A 23,165-nucleotide genomic window follows, 5' to 3' on the forward strand; every position below is an offset into this window, starting at 1 on the left:
TTTGTCAGACGGATCTGAATGCGGTGTCATCTGGAAAAACGGATCCGGTATAATTTTTTTTTGCATTTTTAAAGGTCTGCGCATGCGCAGACCGGAAAGCCGAATCCGTTTTGCCGGAACACTAAATGCCGGATACATTTCAATGTAAATTAATGCCGGCATTCCGGCAAGTGTTTAGTATTTTTGGCCGGAGAGAAAACGACAGCGTGCTGCGGTATTGTCTCCGTCCCAAAAAATGTAAGAGGGACTGAACTGACGCATCCTGATGCATACTGAACAGAATGCTCTCCATTCAAAATCCATTAGGATAAGGCCTCATGCACACAACCGTATTTTGTTTCCGTGTCCGATCCGTTTTTTTTGCAGATAGGATGCGGACCCATTCATTTCAATGGGTCCGCAAAAAACGCGGACAGCACACCGTGTGCTGTCCACATCAGTATGTCCGTTCAGTTGATCCGCAAAAAAAATAGTGCATGTCCTATTTTTTTCTAGTTTGCGGACAAGGATAGGCATTATTACAATGGATCCGCAAAAAAAACGGATGCCATACAGAACCTCATCCGTTTGTTTTTTGCGGATCCGCAATTTGCTGACCGCAAAACACATACGGTCGTGTGCATGTAGCCAAAGGCTACATGCACACGGCTGTTGTGTGTTTTGCAGTCTGCAAAACACGGATTGCGTCTGTGTGAGTGCCGCAATTTGCAGAACGGCACGGACAGCTATTGATATAACTGCCTATTCTTGTCCGCAAAACGGACAAGAATAGGACAGGTTATATTTTTTTTGCGGGGCCACTGAATGGAGCAACGGATGCGGACAGCACACGGAGTGCTGTCCGCATCTTTTGCAGCCCCATTGAAGTGAATGGGTCCGCATCCGAGCCGCAAAAACTGCGGCTCGGATGCGGACCAAAACAACGGTCGTGTGCATGAGGCCTAAAACTGAACAGTTTTTTTTCGGTATTGAGCTCCTGTGACGGAACTCAATACCGGAAAACAAAAACGCTAGTGTGAAAGTAGCCTTACAAGAAGTGCAGCTTTGCATTACACACACATAGTCTAATAATCACATTCTGGTCCATAAATGAACTTGCATGTGAACATACAGTTTATTATTACCCGCAACCGCTGATTAAGGGACCTACAGTACGTGGTTCCAAAACGCGTCTGTTGACGCTGCAGCTCAAACTCAGTGCTGCCATTTATTACACCACACTAAACAGGATATTCCTGGAAGAAACCACTCAGGATACAGTCCTGGAGGGACTCCGATGTGGGGAGGATTTGGAGCCGTGATCAGTGACACAACTGAGTTCACAGCGGCGCGGTGAGAAGCGCTGTTGCGCTAATACATTGATATAGTTCACTGGTTGTACAGTACAGGATTTAAAGGGGTTGTGTCAGCTCACACATATTGCTAGCATATGCCACCAAGGTCAGACAGGTGCTGGGACCCGCACCTATCTCTAGAATGGGCCCGCAAAGTGAACGAGAGAGCACTGCGCATGCGGCACTTCCATGTGACTTGCAAAAATAACCAGGCAAGCGCGCTCGGCTATTTTCAGAGGTCCCATAAAAATGAATGGAGAGCGCACTGCGCTATTGCGGCCACCGCTCCCATTCACTTCTATGGGACTGCTGGAAATAGCAGAACCAGCACTCGGCTGTTTTGGAACGCCAAAAGAAATGAACGGAGTGAGGCCGCGCATGAACGGTGCACTCTTGATCACTTTAGGGTCGTCGTTCTAAAAATAGGTGCAAGTCCCAGAGGTGGCACCCACACTTATCTGACATTGGTGGCATATACTAGCTATATGCCACCAATGTCAGACAACCCCTTTAAGTATTGATTATCATACACCACAAAATATAAAAGGTCTCAAAACAAATTGTCGGTCCATGAAGTGGACAGACCAACTTTGGAGGATGAACATTTTTGATGGGACAGGAACATCAATATTTTTAAGAGAAACCTTTATAGCCGTTGCCCGAGTTCAGAAGACTTCATAATCCAGGATGTTGCTGGGTATGGCAGTCATCTGTGATGTGAATCAGAACACACAGCAACATCAAATCTGAACTAATGCTATATTCCCTATATAAAAGGAATATAAGGTACTCAAAATCATTTGTGCCCATCAACCACGGCAAGGTGACCTTTTTTGTATTGGACGCTACTCTATATAATACCTCTCCTTGTGCCAACTGGTCTCAAATGAATTCCAGTAGAGCAGGCTCCACATATATACTGAGCCTACTCTATGTGATACCTCTCCATGGGCCAGCAGTGTAGGCTCCAGCTATATACTGTAATGTGGCCATCTAAACCTTGATATCTACATCCAGCTTTAGTAATGCACTGTATTTTTTATGTTTTGGGACATCAGTTGTTGAAAAAGTTTTAGAGCCACCACCTGACTGAAGTTGACTCTGTCATCTGAGATATTCCCTCATCGCCCATGAGGCGGCTGAAACACCTATGACCAGCTTCGAGCACATACATTTTTTTATGAGAGGTCACCATGGCTAAAGCTTTTAGATGGCCTTCATCGGACATGATCCAGCTCATGGATGATTGCTTGTGATGTGGCCATCTAAATGTTCCCGTCCATGATTTTTTTGCAAATATTTATTGTAGAGGAACAGATTATCTGCGAAGACTCTACCGTCTGGGATACTGATGAAGGCGTTGGCTGGAAGACAGGCTTTCCATGAAACTGCACTTCACTGGCAGATTTAGCATCTATAGGCACGGGATACAGACATAAACAACGAAGGACCAGACGGGGATTTGTTTCACTCATCAGGCTTAAACCATTCTTATACTAATAGGAGGCTACGTACAACATGAGATAAATTGGTCTACGAGATGGCTCACAATCCTTAAAGGAGACAATTCTCCCAGTTCTTCGTCCCGGATGAGACCAGGGCTCTTTGAACGTATGGTGCTCTAAGCAGCCAGACTGGAATCCCAGACTGGGAGCAGGTTTGGGTGGTTCTCGGGTAGAGACGGTAACCTGCAGCCCGCACTCCACACCATGGTCTTTGTGTGATGTCTCCGCTGCTATCAGTCACCAGTCATCAGGATCTTATCTCCAGGAAAACATTGCCCCAAGCCCATGTATAACAAGTCACCATCACAAGGGTGACTTTGTAACATGTCCAGTTAAAAGCAACCACACCGAAAGCTCCCATTAGCAGGTGTCACTGTTCATGAGGAGCTTAGTAATTAAGGTAATTGTGATCACGAGTCTATTGATGGCCATCACTACAAGGATAACAGTGGTTGTCACCGAGTCCTGATCAGCACTTCCATATTTCTTGCCTCTATATTGCTCGATAGGGTTATCAGACCCCTAAAACCTCTATAATATAGCCCCAAAATTGTACCAATATGGCGCCCTTGTTCACTGGGGTCATCCACCATTTGTGTTGTCATTGCTGCTGCCACATGACCACAGGAGCCAATCAATATGTTGTCTATATGATATCATCATTAGTGGTGATTACATGACATGATGTGGCCTCAAAAAACAGAATTTGAAAGCTATGCCTAGAACAATTATTATTTTATTTTATAGGGATTAGAGCTGCCTGCCGAGGACAGCTAGGTGACAACCTCTGTGGAAGTCTTAATGGCGGTCATTGTGGTTGGCACCCAGCTCTCTAAGGTGATCCTATGCAGCTTTGAGTTTATGGCACAGTATGATGAGCTTGCTGGGTGTTGTAGTGTGCAGATGCCGTCAATCATAGAATAGAGGATTTCAAAATTTTTAATAAGTTAGGTGGAATTTTCACTTACTCTTGATGCCCCTCCAAAGACAGGCCCCCTACCTGGAGTCAATTTGATACTACAAGTCTCAGCATGCCATGCCCACTACAAAACCCAGCATGCCAGCTGTTAGAAAACCACAAATTCCAGCATGTCATACTGGTGCTAGGTGAGTCATAGCAGCCTCTGACTGTGGTAGGACTACAAGACCCAGGAATCTCGGGAGGGTCCCAGACGCAGTGGCTATGTAATGTCTGTGGAGGACAACACATATTTATTGTCACAACAGCCAGACAGCTTTGATGTCCTACTCCCTTTTCCATGACCATGGAGATTTCTGGGTGGGGTCAGCAGAGAGTACAACATAATGGTGGGAACTGGTGAAAATGCAAAAAAAAAGTTAAAAAACTAAAAAAGATATCAGCAAATTATTTGATTGGCCACATTTACTATTATTACTACATTTCCATATAAATTTGATTAAAAATGTAATGTACTACAGGTTATGAAAAAAAAAATACAGTCACATACGGTATATATTTTTAATTATATTATTATATTTTCTTTATTTTTATCAGTACCTAAAAGTATTTATTTTAATGATATTTTAGTTATTATTAATGTTATTTATTTTATTACTAGCTTTATGATTATTTTTTTAATAATTTGTATTTATTATTAACTATTTTATTACTCATTTTTATTATTATTAATTATTTTTATCCTTATTTTATTTCTATTTTTTTATTACTATTATCATCATTATTTACTATATTATTAAATCTTATTTATGATTATTATCACTGGTATTATTGTTTTTTTATTACACATTTATTATTTTATTATTATTTAATTAGTGATTTTTATTACTAGTAGTGTTATTATTTTAGCATTATTTATTTTTTATTAATGTTTCACTATTATTACTAATTCTTATTTATAATTGTTGGTATTATCATTTATTTTATTATAATTTTTTTATTATTATTTATGTAATTAGTGATTTTTTGTAAATTGCAGTTGATTTTGTACTTATGTAATGACTCATTTATTTTAGGTTTACTACAGGCCCTTTCTCCGTGGTTTTCCACTTTAAAAGTCAATTACCGAAGTTATTCAACGAGGTCACGCGCGACTTTGCAAATAACGAACTTCGGCTCCTTTAAGGCCTCATGCTCATGGCCGTTGCACATTGCACCGCAAAAATATAGAACGTGTTCTATTTTTTAGCGGTGCGAACGAATCACAGACTCATTCAAGTTGAATGGGTCTCGATCCCTCCCGAATGTTGCAAATTGCGGTCCCCAATGAACGGAACACATACGGAAATGCATCCGTATGTCTTGCGTATCCGTTCCGTTTTTGCGGAACCATCTATTGAAAATGTTTTCTATGTAATTACTGTATACTGTATATGCCATATGGAAAAACGGTACAGAAACACAACGGAAACAAAAAAACGGATCCATGAAAAACGGACCGCAAAACACTGAAATAGCCATACAGTAGTGCGAAAGAGGCCTAAAACGTACATTTTTCAATGACTAAGAAATAGGAAAATATTCTACGTCATTTGATGGTGAAGATTTTTGTACACAGCGTTACTGAATGCAGCTGTCAGGGGCCGACCAGCGCCAACAAAGAGAGTGAAATCCAGGACCCAGCAGGAGACGGGGAAATTGTCCATCCATTGACATCAATGGATCAATAGACGGATTGGGGGGGGGGGGAGTTTTCAAGAAATCCCACAGTGTATTCTCTACCTGGATTATGTAAACCTGCACCAGGCAGGGGATCTGATATTCTCTAAAGCTGCAATCCCCAACCTGTGGCTCTATAGTTGTCCAGGTACATGCTAGGAGTTGAAGTTTTACAGCAGCCACATGGTTTTAGGCCACTGTTCTAAAGGAACAGACCGATTAGGAAATATGTCCAGAGAAAAGGTCATTAACCTATTTGTATATAATGTTTTTTGGCAAAAAAGGGGTCCTCCGCTTTGGACAATCCCTCCTTTTAGAAAGAGTCCTTAACAATATGCTGACCATGAAGTGTCCACTAATTGAGACTTCCAGCGATCAGCTGTGATCTATGGGCGAAACTTGGCAGTAAGTGTTCGCTTTCTCTGCAGTGCCACCACTGGAGAAATGAGGCATTACACAATGTCTATTTAAATCAATGGGTCGTCTGTGTCATGCAGGACAGGACAGGTCCTCCAGAGAAACTGTTCTCCACTCTGGCCAAAAGATGAGGATCCAGAACAGAAGGCCCCCCCCCCACCCCAGCTTTTTTCCCACCCGTATAGGTAGTATAGCAATGGGTTTTCTAAACTGGATATCCCCTTTAATGAGTCATTTATAGTACCAGAGTTCTCCTATGAGCTGGAAGGACACTGGTGGGAATGCAACCACTGCACCCCCTATCGTTACCCCCTGCCCTATACCGGTATGAATGCTTAGTAATTAAGAAGTATCTCAGGAAGGGCCTGGAGGGGATGTCCCTTCCCCAATACAGAAGTAATTTTTTTCTTACAGGCGGATAGTGCAGGGATGTTCTGGGAATGTCCGCTCCATCTGCACCATCTCTGCTGGATGCAGCTCGTCATTGTGTGTGTGTGGGGGGGAGCATCGATCAGACGCGGGACAATGGAACAACGTACTGAACCAGCAAACGGTTGAAAGAGGGGAGGTGGGGGAGGGCACAAAATCCCATTTTCCCACTCCATTGAAAAGAGATGAAGGATCACAATGAGAGCTCTGTGTGCACACAGCGGGGCGGCCGAGGTCTATCCATCCTCCTAAGGGGAGAAAGGCAGACAACAATGGCCTTCCATCGTAGGCATCCCCTTTCACCAGCCTGCACCACTCTCCCTGATCTGGGCAGCACAACCACGTCTTAGGGGCACATCCCATCTTTAATGTGAATATTTTTGTAAATTTTTGAATCAACCTAATTAAACGAGCCATCAAGCTATATAAAAACACCACTACCCACATGTGACAATGAAGGTTGATTGGAGTGAGTCCATTTCCTGGGACTTTATTTCCTGGAGGCCCCTGACCCCTTCGTCACTGGTCACCTGCACGTTCTGACTAGACGGAGCAGTCACGGTCTTGGACTTTATCGATCTAGTCCATTATGGTCAAAGCACCTGCTACAATCAAGACAAGTGAGAGGACTCCATCAAACAGCTCCTCCTGACTCAGCTTCCTAGATTAATATATGACACAAGGGGAATGGGAGATTTGGGTTTTATCGCAGTCAACCCAACATTTTTGGGATTTGAGTGGAGATAGCCTTTCAGTCTCTAACAAATGGAGTATTTAAGAGGGAGGAGATAATAGTCCAAGCCCACCATAGCATCATCTGGTCCTGTAACAATACACAAATTAATAGGGGCGGTGGAGCCTATTAAGGACCAGTCACCAGCTGGTTACACATTGGCCGTCCTCGCAGCTGGTGCCCCCGGGGAACAGAGCCACAGACTATTATGTTCCATCATCTGAAGGTTTATATTACTACGGTACACATCCAGAACAAGATAATTCTTAGTAACATACTTTCTGTTTTGTGGAGGACCACTAGCATCCATTACAATCAATAGCTACTGTGTAATACCTCATTTTCCCTGCAGGGGTGCTGTAGGGAAAACGAGCATGTACTATACTGGCCAATAAATTACAGTTTGTTGCATAGGAACTTGCGATATGAAAAGAGGTTGTCCATTGTTTTTCAAGCAAGATACTATTCTGCATTATCACTCCAATACAAATTAGAAATTACTGGGGAGTGTCAAAAGTTAGAAAAATATGGCCGCTTTGGTATTGCAGTTCAGTCCTATACATTTCAATGGAACTGAGCTGCAATACCAAACACAAGTCACGCACAGGAGTGGTGCAGTTTTTTTTCCTAATCTTGCACAACCCCTTCAAAAATGCCCCCCCCCCCCCTTTATAAACAAGGTCGGACAACCTAAAACAAAAATAACCAGTTAGATCATTCGCCGTATAGTTAGAGCGTGAAGCTCCACGGATCAGAGATCACTGGCTCTTTAGTCACTTATTAAACAAGCGTTGAAATTAAAGCCATTTGTCAAAAACCACACAGAGAAGACAGATACACAAAGCTCAAAAAGAAATGTTACCCCCCCCCCAAAAAAAAAAAGTTGCATAGATTTTGATTAACTCACTGCAATTTGAACCGGAGGGGCAGCCTGTATCCAGTCTTTGGTGTGTCGTATGTGTATACAAAAACTGGAGAATACATATTACAATATTTTTTTACAATTTTCAAAAAAATTTGCCACATCCACAATTATTTTTTCTTTCTGATTTATCGGGAAAAAAAAGTTAGCCGCTGTGGAGGACGGTGGAGGAAATGGTGCATATGGAGGAATATGGATGCAGAGTACGCAGTCACGTTTGGGACGTCATGCCTGACGCCTTTTGCCACACATGTGTTTTGATCCAGACCTCCATCTACCATAGCAGAAGTCATTTTGTTGGAAACGTAGGTCGAGTGAAGCGAGAAGGATGGAGGTCATATGGAGGCATAATGGCATAAGTAAATGTCCCCTTCCATTGTGCCACTGCTGACAGCAAACAAGATGGCTGCCAATTCACACAAGTTAAAGGTGCTTTAAGTGAGGCGGAACCAGATAAACCTGAGTAAACGGATTTCTTTCCTTTAGTGATGCTGTCGTGGAGCCATATACTTTTACATTGTCTGGGTGTCGGCCATCTTGTCGGAGACCGTACAGCAGGTTTGTTGGAAAAAGCCTCAGGATGAATGCGGTTGGGCCATAAATCAGTCTCCTCATAGTAGCTGCCGGAGGGTGACACGTAGTAGAACGGGTTCATGGGTTTCTCAGGACACCAGACTGTAAAAAAAAAGGCGATTTGCTTGGGGTCATCTGATTAGTAACTGACCTGTATGGAGATGGGGGGTATACAGCGAAAAAAGGGGAGACCTCCGGATGGCGCTGAATGCAGCATCTTGGCAACAAGGCCTATGTCAAGTCGCTGACGGCACCAGTACCGAATGAAGAGGACTGCTGGAGCAAGGAGAGGGTGTGACTATAGGGTCTGTATTTATGTATGGCAGGATTCCTCAAACTGCGGCCCCCCAGCTGGTGTAAAACTACAACTCCCACAATGCCCTGCTGTAGGCTGATGCCTGTAGGCTGTTCGGGCATGCTGGGAGTTGTAGTTTTGCAACAGCTGGAGGGCCGCAGTTTGAGGATGCCTGATGTAGGGGGTCTGGTCTGGGGTCCATCTCTGTTTAGGAGGTCTAATCTGGAGCATGTATTTATATACAGGGTCTGGTTCTGTATTTATTTGGAAGGTATAGTCTAGGGTCTGCATTTCTTAAGGGAGTCTGACTGGGGTGAGTATCTGTTAAGGGGGTCTGTATTTATTTAAGGTCTGTCCGGGGTCTGTATTTTTTTAGGATGTCTAGTCTGCGGTCTGCATTAGTTTAGGGGGTTTGGCCTGGGGTGTGTATCTGTTAAGCGGGTCTGTTCTGGGGTCTGCATTTATTTAGGGAGCCTGGTCTGGGGTCTGCATTTATTTAGGGAGCCTGGTCTGGGGTCTGCATTTATTTAGGGAGCCTGGTCTGTATTTATTTAGGGAGCCTGGTCTGGGGTCTGCATTTATTTAGGGAGCCTGGTCTGGGGTCTGCATTTATTTAGGGAGCCTGGTCTGGGGTCTGCATTTTCTTCGGGAGCCTGGTCTGGGGTCTGCATTTATTTAGGGAGCCTGGTCTGGGGTCTGAATTTATTTAGGAAGCCTGGTCTGGGGTCTGCATTTAGTTAGGGGGTTTGGCCTGGGGTGTGTATCTGTTAAGCGGGTCTGTTCTGTGGTCTGCATTTATTTAGGATGTCTAGTCTGCGGTCTGCATTACTTTAGGGGGTTTGGCCTGGGGTGTGTATCTGTTAAGCGGGTCTGTTCTGGGGTCTGCATTTATTTAGGGAGCCTGGTCTGGAGTCTGCATTTATTTAGGGAGCCTGGTCTGGGTCTGCATTTATTTAGGGAGCCTGGTCTGGGGTCTGCATTTATTTAGGGAGCCTGGTCTGGGGTCTGCATTTATTTAGGGAGCCTGGTCTGGGGTCTGCATTTATTTAGGGAGCCTGGTCTGGGGGTCTGCATTTATTTAGGGAACCTGGTCTGGGGTCTGCATTTATTTAGGGAGCCTGGTCTGGGGTCTGCATTTATTTAGGGAGCCTGGTCTGGGGTCTGCATTTATTTAGGGAGCCTGGTCGGTCTGGGGTCTGCATTTAGTTAGGGGGTTTGGCCTGGGGTGTGTATCTATTAAGCGGGTCTGTTCTGGGGTCTGTATTTATTTAGGGGGTCTGGTTTGGGTCTGTATTTATTTAGGGAGCTTGGTCTGTGGTCTGCATTTATTTAGGGGGTCAGACCTGGGGCGTTTACCTGTTAAGGGGGTCTGGTCTGTATTTATTTAGTGGGTCTGGGCATTGTATCAATTTAAGGGGTCTGGTCTGCATCTAGGGTGTGTATTTATTTACAGGGTCTTATTTGTTTAGGATGTCTGGTCTAGGGTATGTTTTTATTTAGGGGGTCTGATCTGGGGTGCATACTTATTTAGGGGATCTAGGCTGGGTCTGTACTTAGGGAGTCTGGTCTGGCTTTGTATTTACCTTATTTAGGACTTCTGTTCTGGGGTCTGTAATTAGGGGTCTGGTCTAATATGTTTAATGGTCAGGTCTGGGGTCTGTATTAGTTTAGGGGGTCTGGTCTTAGGTCTTTATTTTGAGGTCTGGGTCTGTATTTATTTTGGGGTGTGATGAGGGGGTCCTATATGTATACTACTTGTGATTCAAACACATTAAGCTGGGAGCATCTGGGGGTGTGCACCGCTTATCACATCACTTCTTGGAATCTCCCTGATGTCACCGCTCAGAAGCGCATGTGAAGGTGAATACGATACACACCGCAGGTATCAGACGTGCAGTACAAATGACTCATAAAAACACCACTATAAAAATATCCACCCCCCCTCCCCTAAAAAAGTATTTGTCAGCTGTCTCTATGGGACTGCATACTGCCAATGTGAGTCATCTGGACCACCATATGCAACACAGGTACCTAGTAGTATAGCATCACCAAACTGAGGTACAAAGTGCCTCATACCTCACAGACATTTCTGATGCATTGCAAAATACTGGGATTTTCCGTGGGAACCCAGTGGCAGCACACTTTGAATACATCCTGAACACAAATATGACATGTCTATAGGGAAACATAAGTCTCCATTGTCAGATTAAGATCACAATGACAGCGGATCATCGGATTAGTAAAGACAGACCGGAAAATATCATCACCTGTGAGCAAATCATCTTGTCAGGTCCCAGGTGGTGAATGGACCCACTGACCCAGAACGTCCCACATGCCGGTGTTTGATGTGGTCCAACCACTGAACCTACCAGTCACCACTGCACCTGGTTAATAACATGTTGCATTGAGTTTAAGCTCATGTATAAGAATCTATCCATTGTGCGGGCTCCACCTCCCAATGAAAACCCAGCTTTGGTACATCCCACCATACCTGGCTATACATTGACCACAGCACAGGTGCAAAATGCTCCAATTTCTTCTCGTCTCCTCCTGGAAGGGAACATTGGCCTCACTACCACCACCATGACCATTGCCACCAACACAAACCAGCCAAAAGCTGGAAAGTGGAGTGGCACCCTGTCGCAGATATACACCTTCATGTGTACATGGCACTTCATGTACACCATGGTAGCCACACCTCATTACCACTAACCCCTCTTGGTGACAACCCCACCTTTTTTAGATCCTACTTCAACCTCTTGCCTAAAAAGGTAGCTATGGTGTAGGACAGGTGTAGGCAACCTCCGGCCTTCCAGCTGTTGTGAAACTACAACTCCCAGCATGCATACTTCCTGTGCTTTTCTCAGAATTCTCACAAAAATGAATGGAACATGCTGGGAATTGTAGTTTCACAACAGCTTAAGTGCCGAAGGTTGCCTACCCCTGGTGTAGGATATCCTGTACGGAAATTGGCCCAACATGAAGTGCAAGTTTTGAAGGACATTGGAATGAATATCATGGCAAAAAGCACAAAAACAGGTGGTGGCTTGGCTCAAAGGCCCATCTGACAAAGTACAAAAAAAGGGCATGTGGCTTAGACTCACTTGACCACTATGTACTCTGAGCAAATCCAAAAACATTCAGGAAAACATCCATTTTACCCAGTACTTCCAACTTTTGTCAGCAGTGACAAATACAAAAAGTTGAACCTGAAAAGAAATTCTTGACAAAGATCAAAAAATATTCAAATGGGTGCCTTCAAAAGAAGAAGCACCCTCATCCAGGGTCTCCAACTGTTTGACAATCAACAACCTTCAAAGCAGAGAATGCAACCAGACAGGTTATCTTTAACCCTTGCATGTCCAGGGGATGTGGACTGACAGGCCAGGTTTCCCCTTACAATGGAGAGGACATAAAATATGTCCTCCACCCACCCTGCTATTAGAGCATTTACATTATGTACAGTTGTGGATGTTATCATCAACTGCTGCAATTACATGTTATAGATATAGACCAGGCTATGGGGATCATAGAGCTGAAACCATGCTCAGGTTGGCCACATCAGCCTGGTTTCTAATGCGGGATAGATACACTAAATAAAGACCATCTGTGGACAAGGCAACATCAGCAAACAAGGCGGAAGAACTGCCTATACTGCCCTTGGTAGGAGGACAAACAAGAAATAGGACATTTATGCCCTAGGTGGGAGGGAAGTGTGGAAGTTGGCAAGCACTAGAAAAAAGGGTCCATTTTTGATTTCTGTAATGGGGTCTACTCTTTGTAAATTGATCTTATCAATGAGGGCCCTTCCTAGGCGAGCTGTCTCCGTACTCTCCTTCCTAACTCTCCTCCGATGCCAGTTTTGCCTTAAGAATTTTACAATGTAGACCAAGTTGTGTCTTCTCTAGATGATGGCCTCTAACATACATTATATATCTCCTAAAAGATGTCCAACCCATGATTAAAACCAATGATAGCCCCACTCCATGGCTGCAAAAAGCCAAGGAGTCAATGCCAATGCCTGTTTTTTAGGGTAGTCTTCTACTGATGTTCATGGAAGTTCTTATTGGTTCACTACTACCTAAAGCTCTATGTGGCTCCTAAATTAATGTGCCCAACACTTCATTTATCTTATAGGAATCATCCTGCTGCTAAACATGTTTTCAAAAAGTGTCAGGATGGCTTGAAAAAGTAAAAAAGTCATAAGCACTGATCCCCCACCACTCAAGTCAATGCTTCTCGAGTCCTCCACTGGTTTCTACTTCCTGGTCCCTCCTAACGATTAAATGTGACCAATAACTGCCTGAGGAAGGTCACCTCTGTGACCATTAATAGGATGAAAGGTAACATTTTCTGTGTCAAGGTGGACCAAGAAATAGAGACAGGAAGTGCCCTGGGAAGCGTTGATATTGGATCGACAGGGGGTTGCTGAGGAGAATATAGGCAGTGGCCATCCAACCAGGTAGACCATTTTTTAACCATATCAAAAGATACCTAAGGGATCCACGTGGGAGAGTTTATGGTTGCCAAATTCCTACTGTAGATGGTCAAAAACCATAGTGTTCATCCCGAACATCTATCCATGAACCTTGAATTTCTTTATTGTATAGATTATGTTTTTGAAAAGTGTGAGGAAACGAATGTACCTAAAAGAAACCCATGTAAACATGGGGAGAACATACGATCTCCATGCACATGAAGACCCTGGACGCAAACCGAGAACCTCAGTCCTTGAAGACTGTGCCAAACACAATTCAACAACTTAACAGTCTCACTCATTCTCACATTGTTCCCTTTGGTTCTTAGAAGCCATTCAGTGAATCTGTTGACTGCAATGTCAGCATGGTACTGGTATCAACATGGACCGACACGGGTAATCACATTTATCATGGAGACTAACAACACAAGATCTCACCTCCATTGCCAGGGCTGCGGTTTGCTGGTCATAGTGGTTCAGAAGATTGGGCATGAATGTTGAGTTATAGGGAAGGTCTTGACACATTCTCAGTATAATGGGCTCACAGGCAAAGAGACTGTGCCCCGCTGTGAGGTCAGCGAGTGCCACGAAAAGCCACATGAGGCAAGAAATCCTATAGGCAGACATGATAAGACTACAAGAAGCCATGGCGGTGAGCAGATACTAGCTGTCCTTCAGGGTTGAGCATAAGGACAGGCCTATCTGTGATGATAACTCCCGTTGTTCATGGAGAAATTTTCGATGCATTTTTAATTCCTGGTGATATTTCCCTGGCTTTTGAGTTGCACTTCCAGTGTCCGGCCGCTAACCGCACTCCCAGACGATCGTCTTCATTTTAAGAAGCAGATCTCACACCTTCCCAATCTGAGGACATAAAAACACAACAAGTCAAAGCTGGTTCCTGTTTTTTAAAACATGTCAGAATAATTATATAGCGCAATTACTGCTGAGGAAGGAAAACAACGGATTATTTAATCTCCAAATAAAATATATATACTTATTTATTATACTTATAATTATACCGGCCACACACAGCGTAATACAAACATCTATACTGGTAAACCAACCGATTATAACATTCCAATCTAATGTATTATTTCCACATAAAGGTAGTATTATAGCAGTTAAATTTTTGTGCATAGGAGGCAGTATTATAGTAGTTATATTCTTGTACATAGGAGCAGTATTATAGTAGTTATATTCTTGTAAATAGGAGCAGTATTATAGTAGTTATATTCTTGTACATAGGAGCAGTATTATAGTAGTTATATTCTTGTACATAGGAGGCAGTATTATAGTAGTTATATTCTTGTACATAGGAGCAGTATTATAGTAGTTATATTCCTGTACATAGGAGCAGTATTATAGTAGTTATATTCTTGTACATAGGAGCAGTATTATAGTAGTTATATTCTTGTACATAGGGGCAGTATTATAGTAGTTATATTCTTGTACATAGGAGGCAGTATTATAGTAGTTATATTCTTGTACATAGGAGGCAGTATTATAGTAGTTATATTCTTGTACATAGGAGGCAGTATTATAGTAGATATATTCTTGTACATAGGAGCAGTATTATAGTAGTTATATTCTTGTACATAGGAGGCAGTATTATAGTAGATATATTCTTGTACATAGGAGCAGTATTATAGTAGTTATATTCTTATACATAGGAGCAGTATTATAGTAGTTATATTCTTGTACATAGGAGCAGTATTATAGTAGTTATATTCTTGTACATAGGAGGCAGTATCATAGTAGTTATATTCTTGTACATAGGAGCAGTATTATAGTAGTTATATTCTTGTACATAGGAGCAGTATTATAGTAGTTATATTCTTGTACATAGGAGCAGTATTATAGTAGTTATATTCTTGTACATAGGAGCAGTATTATAGTAGTTACATTCTTGTACATAGGAGCAGTATTATAGTAGTTATATTCTTGTACATAGGAGCAGTATTATAGTAGTTATATTCCTGTACATAGGAGCAGTATTATAGTAGTTATATTCTTGTACATAGGAGGCAGTATTATAGTAGTTATATTCTTGTACATAGGAGGCAGTATTATAGTAGTTATATTCTTGCACATAGGAGCAGTATTATAGTAGTTATATTCTTGTACATAGGAGCAGTATTATAGTAGTTATATTCTTGTACATAGGAGCAGTATTATAGTAGTTACATTCTTGTACATAGGGCAGTATTATAGTAGTTATATTCTTGTACATAGGAGCAGTATTGTAGTAGTTATATCCTTGTACATAGGAGCAGTATTATAGTAGTTATATTCTTGTACATAGGAGCAGTATTATAGTAGTTATATTCTTGTACATAGGAGCAGTATTATAGTAGTTATATTCTTGTACATAGGAGGCAGTATTATAGTAGTTATATTCTTGTACATAGGAGCAGTATTATAGTAGTTATATTCTTGTACATAGGAGGCAGTATTATAGTAGTTATATTCTTGTACATAGGAGGCAGTATTATAGTAGTTATACTTTTGTACACATGGGCAGTATTATAGTAGTTATATTCTTGTACATGGGAGGCAGTATTATAGTAGTTATATTCTTGTACATAGGAGGCAGTATTATAGTAGTTATATTCTTGTACATGGCAGGCAGTATTATAGTTCTACAGTGCCAGTATTATGATGGTAATAATGGATACAATGTTCATGTTATCTTGTCAGGATAATGATTCAATGGACACTAACAAGAACCGACAACCACTTTTGTGAGGCAGAAATGTTTCCCTTCCCCCACTCTTCCAGGCAGCAAGTGCACTGCTCAGCATGTGATGACATAAGAGAACCGGAGAAAGCTCCTCTGGTGGCAGTGAATGAGTTAACCAGGATGTGCTATTCGGTTTAATGCCAGATTAGGCAGATAATCCAGTGGAAACAGGACGGAGCTTTTGTACATTAAATGTATATGCCTCATAATAAAGGTGTGAGGCCGGCAGTCACTCTCGATGGCGGGACGATAATATATAGATAACACGCCTGGGGCTAGTAGTCCAATTACTTGGATTTCACATAATAAATGAGAAATTCTAGCGTGTCATGTATGATTGTCGGTGACGTGGGGTCTTCAGAACGCATGTCTGATGGACCTGACTCATCCCTCTGCAGCTGGAGAAGGGGGGGGGGGGTCCAACTGAATGAAGGAATGTGGCAGCTCCTTAGATCTTGGACAAAGCGACGACAAATGAGGATTTATAATCATGGAGTTTAGTTGCAGGACGGTTTATCCGGGAAAATCCTGCTGATGTGATTATAATACCACTATAATGTACAGACGATAAATGCTCAAGGGAATAGAAGTCTATGAGTTAGGCCTTGTTCACATTTCCGTGTCATGTCCGTGAAAAAAAAGCGTACGCATGTCATCCGTGAAGATGTCCGTGAAGAATCCGTGTGTCCGTTTTTACCGTCTGTGCGTCATCCGTAATTCACGGAAGTTGTTCAGCTGAAAATTAATTTCCAAAGAATCTCCTCTCATTCTTCAGTGAAAAACGGACGCAACGCGGATGCCAACACGGACCCATGGACCTCAATGGGCGTGCTTAGTCCAAAGTAGCGCATGTCGGCGTGTTTTTTTACCGACCCGCGGTCAGTAAAAAAAATACTGAAACGTGACCACATTTAAATCACTGGGTACGCGCGCTGTCCGCAGAAAATGCGGACCGCGCATGTCAGTGAAAAACGGAAATGCGAACGAGGCCTTAAAGAGGTTTCTGGGTTTTACGTAAATTAAGCTTAAAATTCTACAACTTTATTATATACTTTGCGTTTTATTTCCACTTTTCAAGATCTCCGCTTGCTGTCAGTGAATGAGACCACTGCTGTTTCCATTCAGAGGTAGTGGCTGGTCCTCTGCTTAGTGATACAATTGTATCCAGTGCGGACAATGCGCTGTGACTCCGGACTGATACATTGTAGCAGAGACTGCGCAGTTGTATCCACTTCCCAGATGACAGCAGGACTGGCTGTGAACTGGTTTATCACACGGGGGTTCTCATTCACTGACAGCAAGCATATGTCTTGATAATAATAAGTATTCGAAACATAAAGGCTATTAGAAAACTGCTTAGTACACTTAAAATTGGAAAATCCTTTTTAAACCGTTGACATTTTGTGATTTCTGTCTCCGGGAAAGCTGGGTGACAGCGACCTCTCTGCTCTCTTTATATCATAGGGGAGGGGAGCGCCCCCGATCATGGATTACGGAGGACTCCGGCAGGGAATTACCCAGCTAGGATTATCTTTTTTAGCCGGTTTTATGAGATTAGAGATATCGCTGCATATTATCTGAATTAGAATACTGAGTTGTCCGATATTCTGAAAACCATCGCCATGACGGGGCCCAGTGGGGGTTTTCTCCCAGAATCCCCAGAGTTAGGCCTCATGCACACTACAGTATTTATTTTGCGGTCCGCAAAAAATACCGATGCTGTCCGTGTGCATTCTGTATTTTGCGGAACGGAACAGCCGGCTCCTGATAGAACAGTCCTATCCTTGTCCGTAATGCGGACAATAATAGGACATGTTCTATTTTTTGGCGGAACGGAAATACGGACATACGGAAACGGAATGCACATGGAGTAACTTCCGGGTTTTTTTTAGGCCGCATTGAAATGAATGGTTCTGTATACGGTCCGCAAAAAAAAAAACGGAACGGACACAGAAAGAAAATAAGTTTGTGTGCATGAGGCCTGTAGTTCCGTATCTCCCATGACCATGATGTCTAATAATCCACAAAGTATTGTAATCCAGGACACGTCTCAGGTCCCCAAATATCAGGTGAAAGGAATTGTACGGTAAATAGAGATGTCGCCTGTCGCTGAGGAGCCGGAAATCTGCCTCATCGCCTCCGTCTCAAACACAGTCCACAAATGTCTCATTTATCGCCTTCGTCCTGTGATGTGCAGCGACCAGGAATACGTGACATGTCTGGAGAATAACCCTGACACCGGGGGCACGGCCCAGAGATCACATACACACTGCACATACCTGGAACTGCCACCGTCCAGACTGAGGAGCCTCAGATCTGTCTAATGTACACTGACTGTCTGGGGGCATTGCATTCCAGCGGACGGGCGCAGCTCAGGAAAAGGGCCGAATTACACCAATCACTGCTCAGATGGCCTATTACACACAGATCTGCTGTTACACACACCGACTATCGGTCTGATTGGACAGATATTGGTCAGATATCTGTTGGTGTAATACAGCCCTAGAGACGGGAGAGAACAATTCATGCAGCCGGAAAACCAATTTTTATACACTCTACATGTACGCTATACTCTCTATATACAGGATGTACTCTCTATATACTGTCTATATACATTATATACTCTATATACATGATGTACTCTCTATATACACACTGTACTCTCTATATACACACTGTACTCTCTATATACACTGTACTCTCTACATACATGATGTACTCCCTATATACACACTGTACTCTCTATATACACTGTACTCTCTATATACATACTGTACTCTCTACATACACTGTACTCTCTATATACACACTACTCTCTACATACATGATGTACTCCCTATATACACACTGTACTCTCTATATACACTGTACTCTCTATATACACACTGTACTCTCTATATACACACTGTACTCTCTACATACACTGTACTCTCTATATACATGATGTACTCTCTATATACACACTACTCTCTACATACATGATGTACTCTCTATATACACACTGTACTCTCTACATACATGATGTACTCTCTATATACACACTGTACTCTCTATATACACACTGTACTCTCTATATACATGATGCACTCTCGATATACACACTGTACTCTCTATATACATGATGCACTCTCTACATATATGATGTACTCTCTCTATATATGATGTACTCTCTATATACATGGTGTACTCTATATACACACTGTACTCTCTATATACATGATATACTCTCTACATACCCTCTATATACATGATATACTCTATATAAATGATATACTTTCTGCATACACTTTGTACTCTCTTTATAAAAATGGTACTCTCTACATACATTATGTACTCTCTATATACACACTGTACTCTCTACATACATGATGTACTCTCTATATACACACTGTACTCTCTATATACACACTGTACTCTCTACATACATGATGTACTCTCTATATACACACTGTACTCTCTACATACATGATGTACTCTCTATATACACACTGTACTCTCTATATACATGATGTACTCTCTATATACATGATGTACTCTCTATATACACACTGTACTCTCTTACATACATGATGTACTCTCTATATACACACTGTACTCTCTACATACATGATGTACTCTCTATATACACACTGTACTCTCTACATACATGATGTACTCTATATACACACTGTACTCTCTATATACACACTGTACTCTCTACATACATGATGTACTCTCTATTAACACACTGTACTCTCTATAAACACAATGTACTCTCTACATACATGATGTACTCTCTGCATACACTTTGTACTCTCTATATAAAAATGGTACTCTCTACATACACACTGTACTCTCTATATACATGATGTACTCTCTATATACACACTGTACTCTCTACATACATGATGTACTCTCTATATACACACTGTACTCTCTACATACATGATGTACTCTCTATATACACACTGTACTCTCTACATACATGATGTACTCTCTATTAACACACTGTACTCTCTATAAACACAATGTACTCTCTACATACATGATGTACTCTCTGCATACACTTTGTACTCTCTATATACACACTGTACTCTCTATATACATGATGTACTCTCTATATACACACTGTACTCTCTACATACACACTGTACTCTCTACATACATGATGTACTCTCTATATACACACTGTACTCTCTACACACACTGTACTCTCTATATACATGATGTACTCTCTATATACACACTGTACTCTCTACATACACTGTACTCTCTACATACATGATGTACTCTCTATATACACACTGTACTCTCTACATACATGATGTACTCTCTATATACACGCTGTACTCTCTACATACATGATGTACTCTCTATTAACACACTGTATTCTCTATAAACTCGATGTACTCTCTACATACATGATGTACTCTCTCTATATATACTGTACTCTCTACATACATGATGTATTCTCTACATACACTGTACTCTCTACATACATGATGTACTCTCTATATACACACTGTACTCTCTACATACACTGTACTCTCTACATACATGATGTACTCTCTATATACATACTGTACTCTCTACATACATGATGTACTCTCTACATATACACTGTACTCTCTATATACACACTGTACTCTCTACATACACTGTACTCTCTACATACATGATGTACTCTCTATATACATACTGTACTCTCTACATACACTGTACTCTCTACATACACTGTACTCTCAACATACATGATGTACTCTCTATATACACACTGTACTCTCTACATACATGATGTACTCTCTATATACACACTGTACTCTCTACATACATGATGTACTCTATATACACACTGTACTCTCTATATACATGATGTACTCTCTATATACATGATGTACTCTCTATATACACACTGTACTCTCTACATACATGATGTACTCTCTATATACACACTGTACTCTCTATATACACACTGTACTCACTATATACACACTGCACTCTCTACATACATGATGTACTCTCTATATACACACACCGTACTCTCTATATACACACTGTACTCTCTACATACACTGTACTCTCTACATACATGATGTACTCTCTATATACACACTGTACTCTCTACATACATGATGTACTCTCTATATTCACACTGTACTCTCTACATACATGATGTACTCTCTATATATATACACTGTACTCTCTATATACACATTGTAGTCTCTATATACACACTGTACTCTCTATATACACAATGTTCTCTCCATATACAGTGTACTCTCTATATACATGATGTACTCTCTATATACACACCATACTCTCTACATACATGACGTACTCTCTATATACACACTGTACTCTCTACATACATGATGTACTCTATTAACACACTGTACTCTCTATATACACAATGTACTGTACTCTCTACATACACACTGTACTCTCTACATACACTGTACTCTCTACATACATGATGTACTTTCTACATTCACACTGTACTCTCTACATACACTGTACTCTCTACATACATGATGTACTCTCTATATACACACTGTACTCTCTACATACACTGTACTCTCTACATACATGATGTACTCTCTATATATACACTGTACTCTCTACATACACTGTACTCTCTACATACATGATGTACTCTCTATATACACACTGTACTCTCTATATACACACTGTACTCTCTACATACATGATGTACTCTCTACATACACTGTACTCTCTACATACATGATGTACTCTCTATATACATACTGTACTCTCTATATACACACTGTACTCTCTACATACACTGTACTCTCTACATACACGATGTACTCTCTATATACACACTGTACTCTCTACATACATGATGTACTCTCTATATACACACTGTACTCTCTACATACACTGTACTCTCTACATACATACTGTACTCTCTACATACATACTGTACTCTCTACATACATGATGTACTCTCTATATACACACTGTACTGTCTATATACACACTGTACTCTCTACATACACTGTACTCTCTACATACATACTGTACTCTCTATATACATACTGTACTCTCTACATACATGATGTACTCTCTACATACACACTGTACTCTCTATATACACACTGTACTATCTACATACATGATGTACTCTCTATATACACACCGTACTCTCTATATACACACTGTACTCTCTACATACACTGTACTCTCTACATACATGATGTACTCTCTATATACACACTGTACTTTCTACATACACTGTACTCTCTACATACATAATGTACTCTCTATATACATACTGTACTCTCTACATACATGATGTACTCTCTACATACACACTGTACTCTCTATATACACACTGTACTCTCTTCATACATGATGTACTCTCCATATACACACTGTACTCTCTACATACATGATGTACTCTCTATATACACACTGTACTCTCTACATACACTGTACTCTCTACATACATAATGTACTCTCTATATACACACTGTACTCTCTACATACACTGTACTCTCTATATACATGATGTACTCTCTACATACATACTGTACTCTACATACATGATGTACTCTCTATATACACACTGTACTGTCTATATACACACTGTACTCTCTATATACACACTGCACTCTCTACATACATGGTGTACTCTCTATATACACACACCGTACTCTCTATATACACACTGTACTCTCTACATACATGATGTACTCTCTATATACACACTGTACTCTCTATATACACACTGTACTCTCTACATACATGATGTACTCTCTATATACACACTGTACTCTCTACATACACGATGTACTCTCTATATACACACTGTACTCTCTATATACATGATGTACTCTCTATATACACACTGTACTCTCTATATACACATTGTAGTCTCTATATACACACTGTACTCTCTATATACACAATGTTCTCTCCATATACATTGTACTCTCTATATACATGATGTACTCTCTATATACACACCGTACTCTCTACATACATGACGTACTCTCTATATACACACTGTACTCTCTATAAACACGATGTACTCTCTCTATATACACTGTACTCTCTATATACATGATGTACTCTCTATATACACATTGTACTCTCT

At 41.3% G+C, this 23,165-nt stretch overlaps 1 protein-coding gene across 3 annotated transcripts in view; it reads right to left on the minus strand.

Moving 5' to 3' along the window:
* Positions 1–23,165, minus strand: part of FZD3 (frizzled class receptor 3) — a 59,227-nt gene that overhangs the window by 33,659 nt on the left and 2,403 nt on the right. For all 3 annotated transcript variants that reach the window (XM_044289875.1, XM_044289876.1, XM_044289873.1), the window contains exon 2: positions 13,762–14,187. In XM_044289875.1, the coding sequence (XP_044145810.1) occupies positions 13,762–13,971 (210 nt within the window). In that variant the 5' untranslated portion in view covers positions 13,972–14,187. The remainder of the gene's footprint in view (positions 1–13,761; positions 14,188–23,165) is intronic.

The sequence above is a fragment of the Bufo gargarizans genome, chromosome 4 (genome assembly GCF_014858855.1).
Source record: "Bufo gargarizans isolate SCDJY-AF-19 chromosome 4, ASM1485885v1, whole genome shotgun sequence".
Taxonomy (NCBI): domain Eukaryota; kingdom Metazoa; phylum Chordata; class Amphibia; order Anura; family Bufonidae; genus Bufo; species Bufo gargarizans.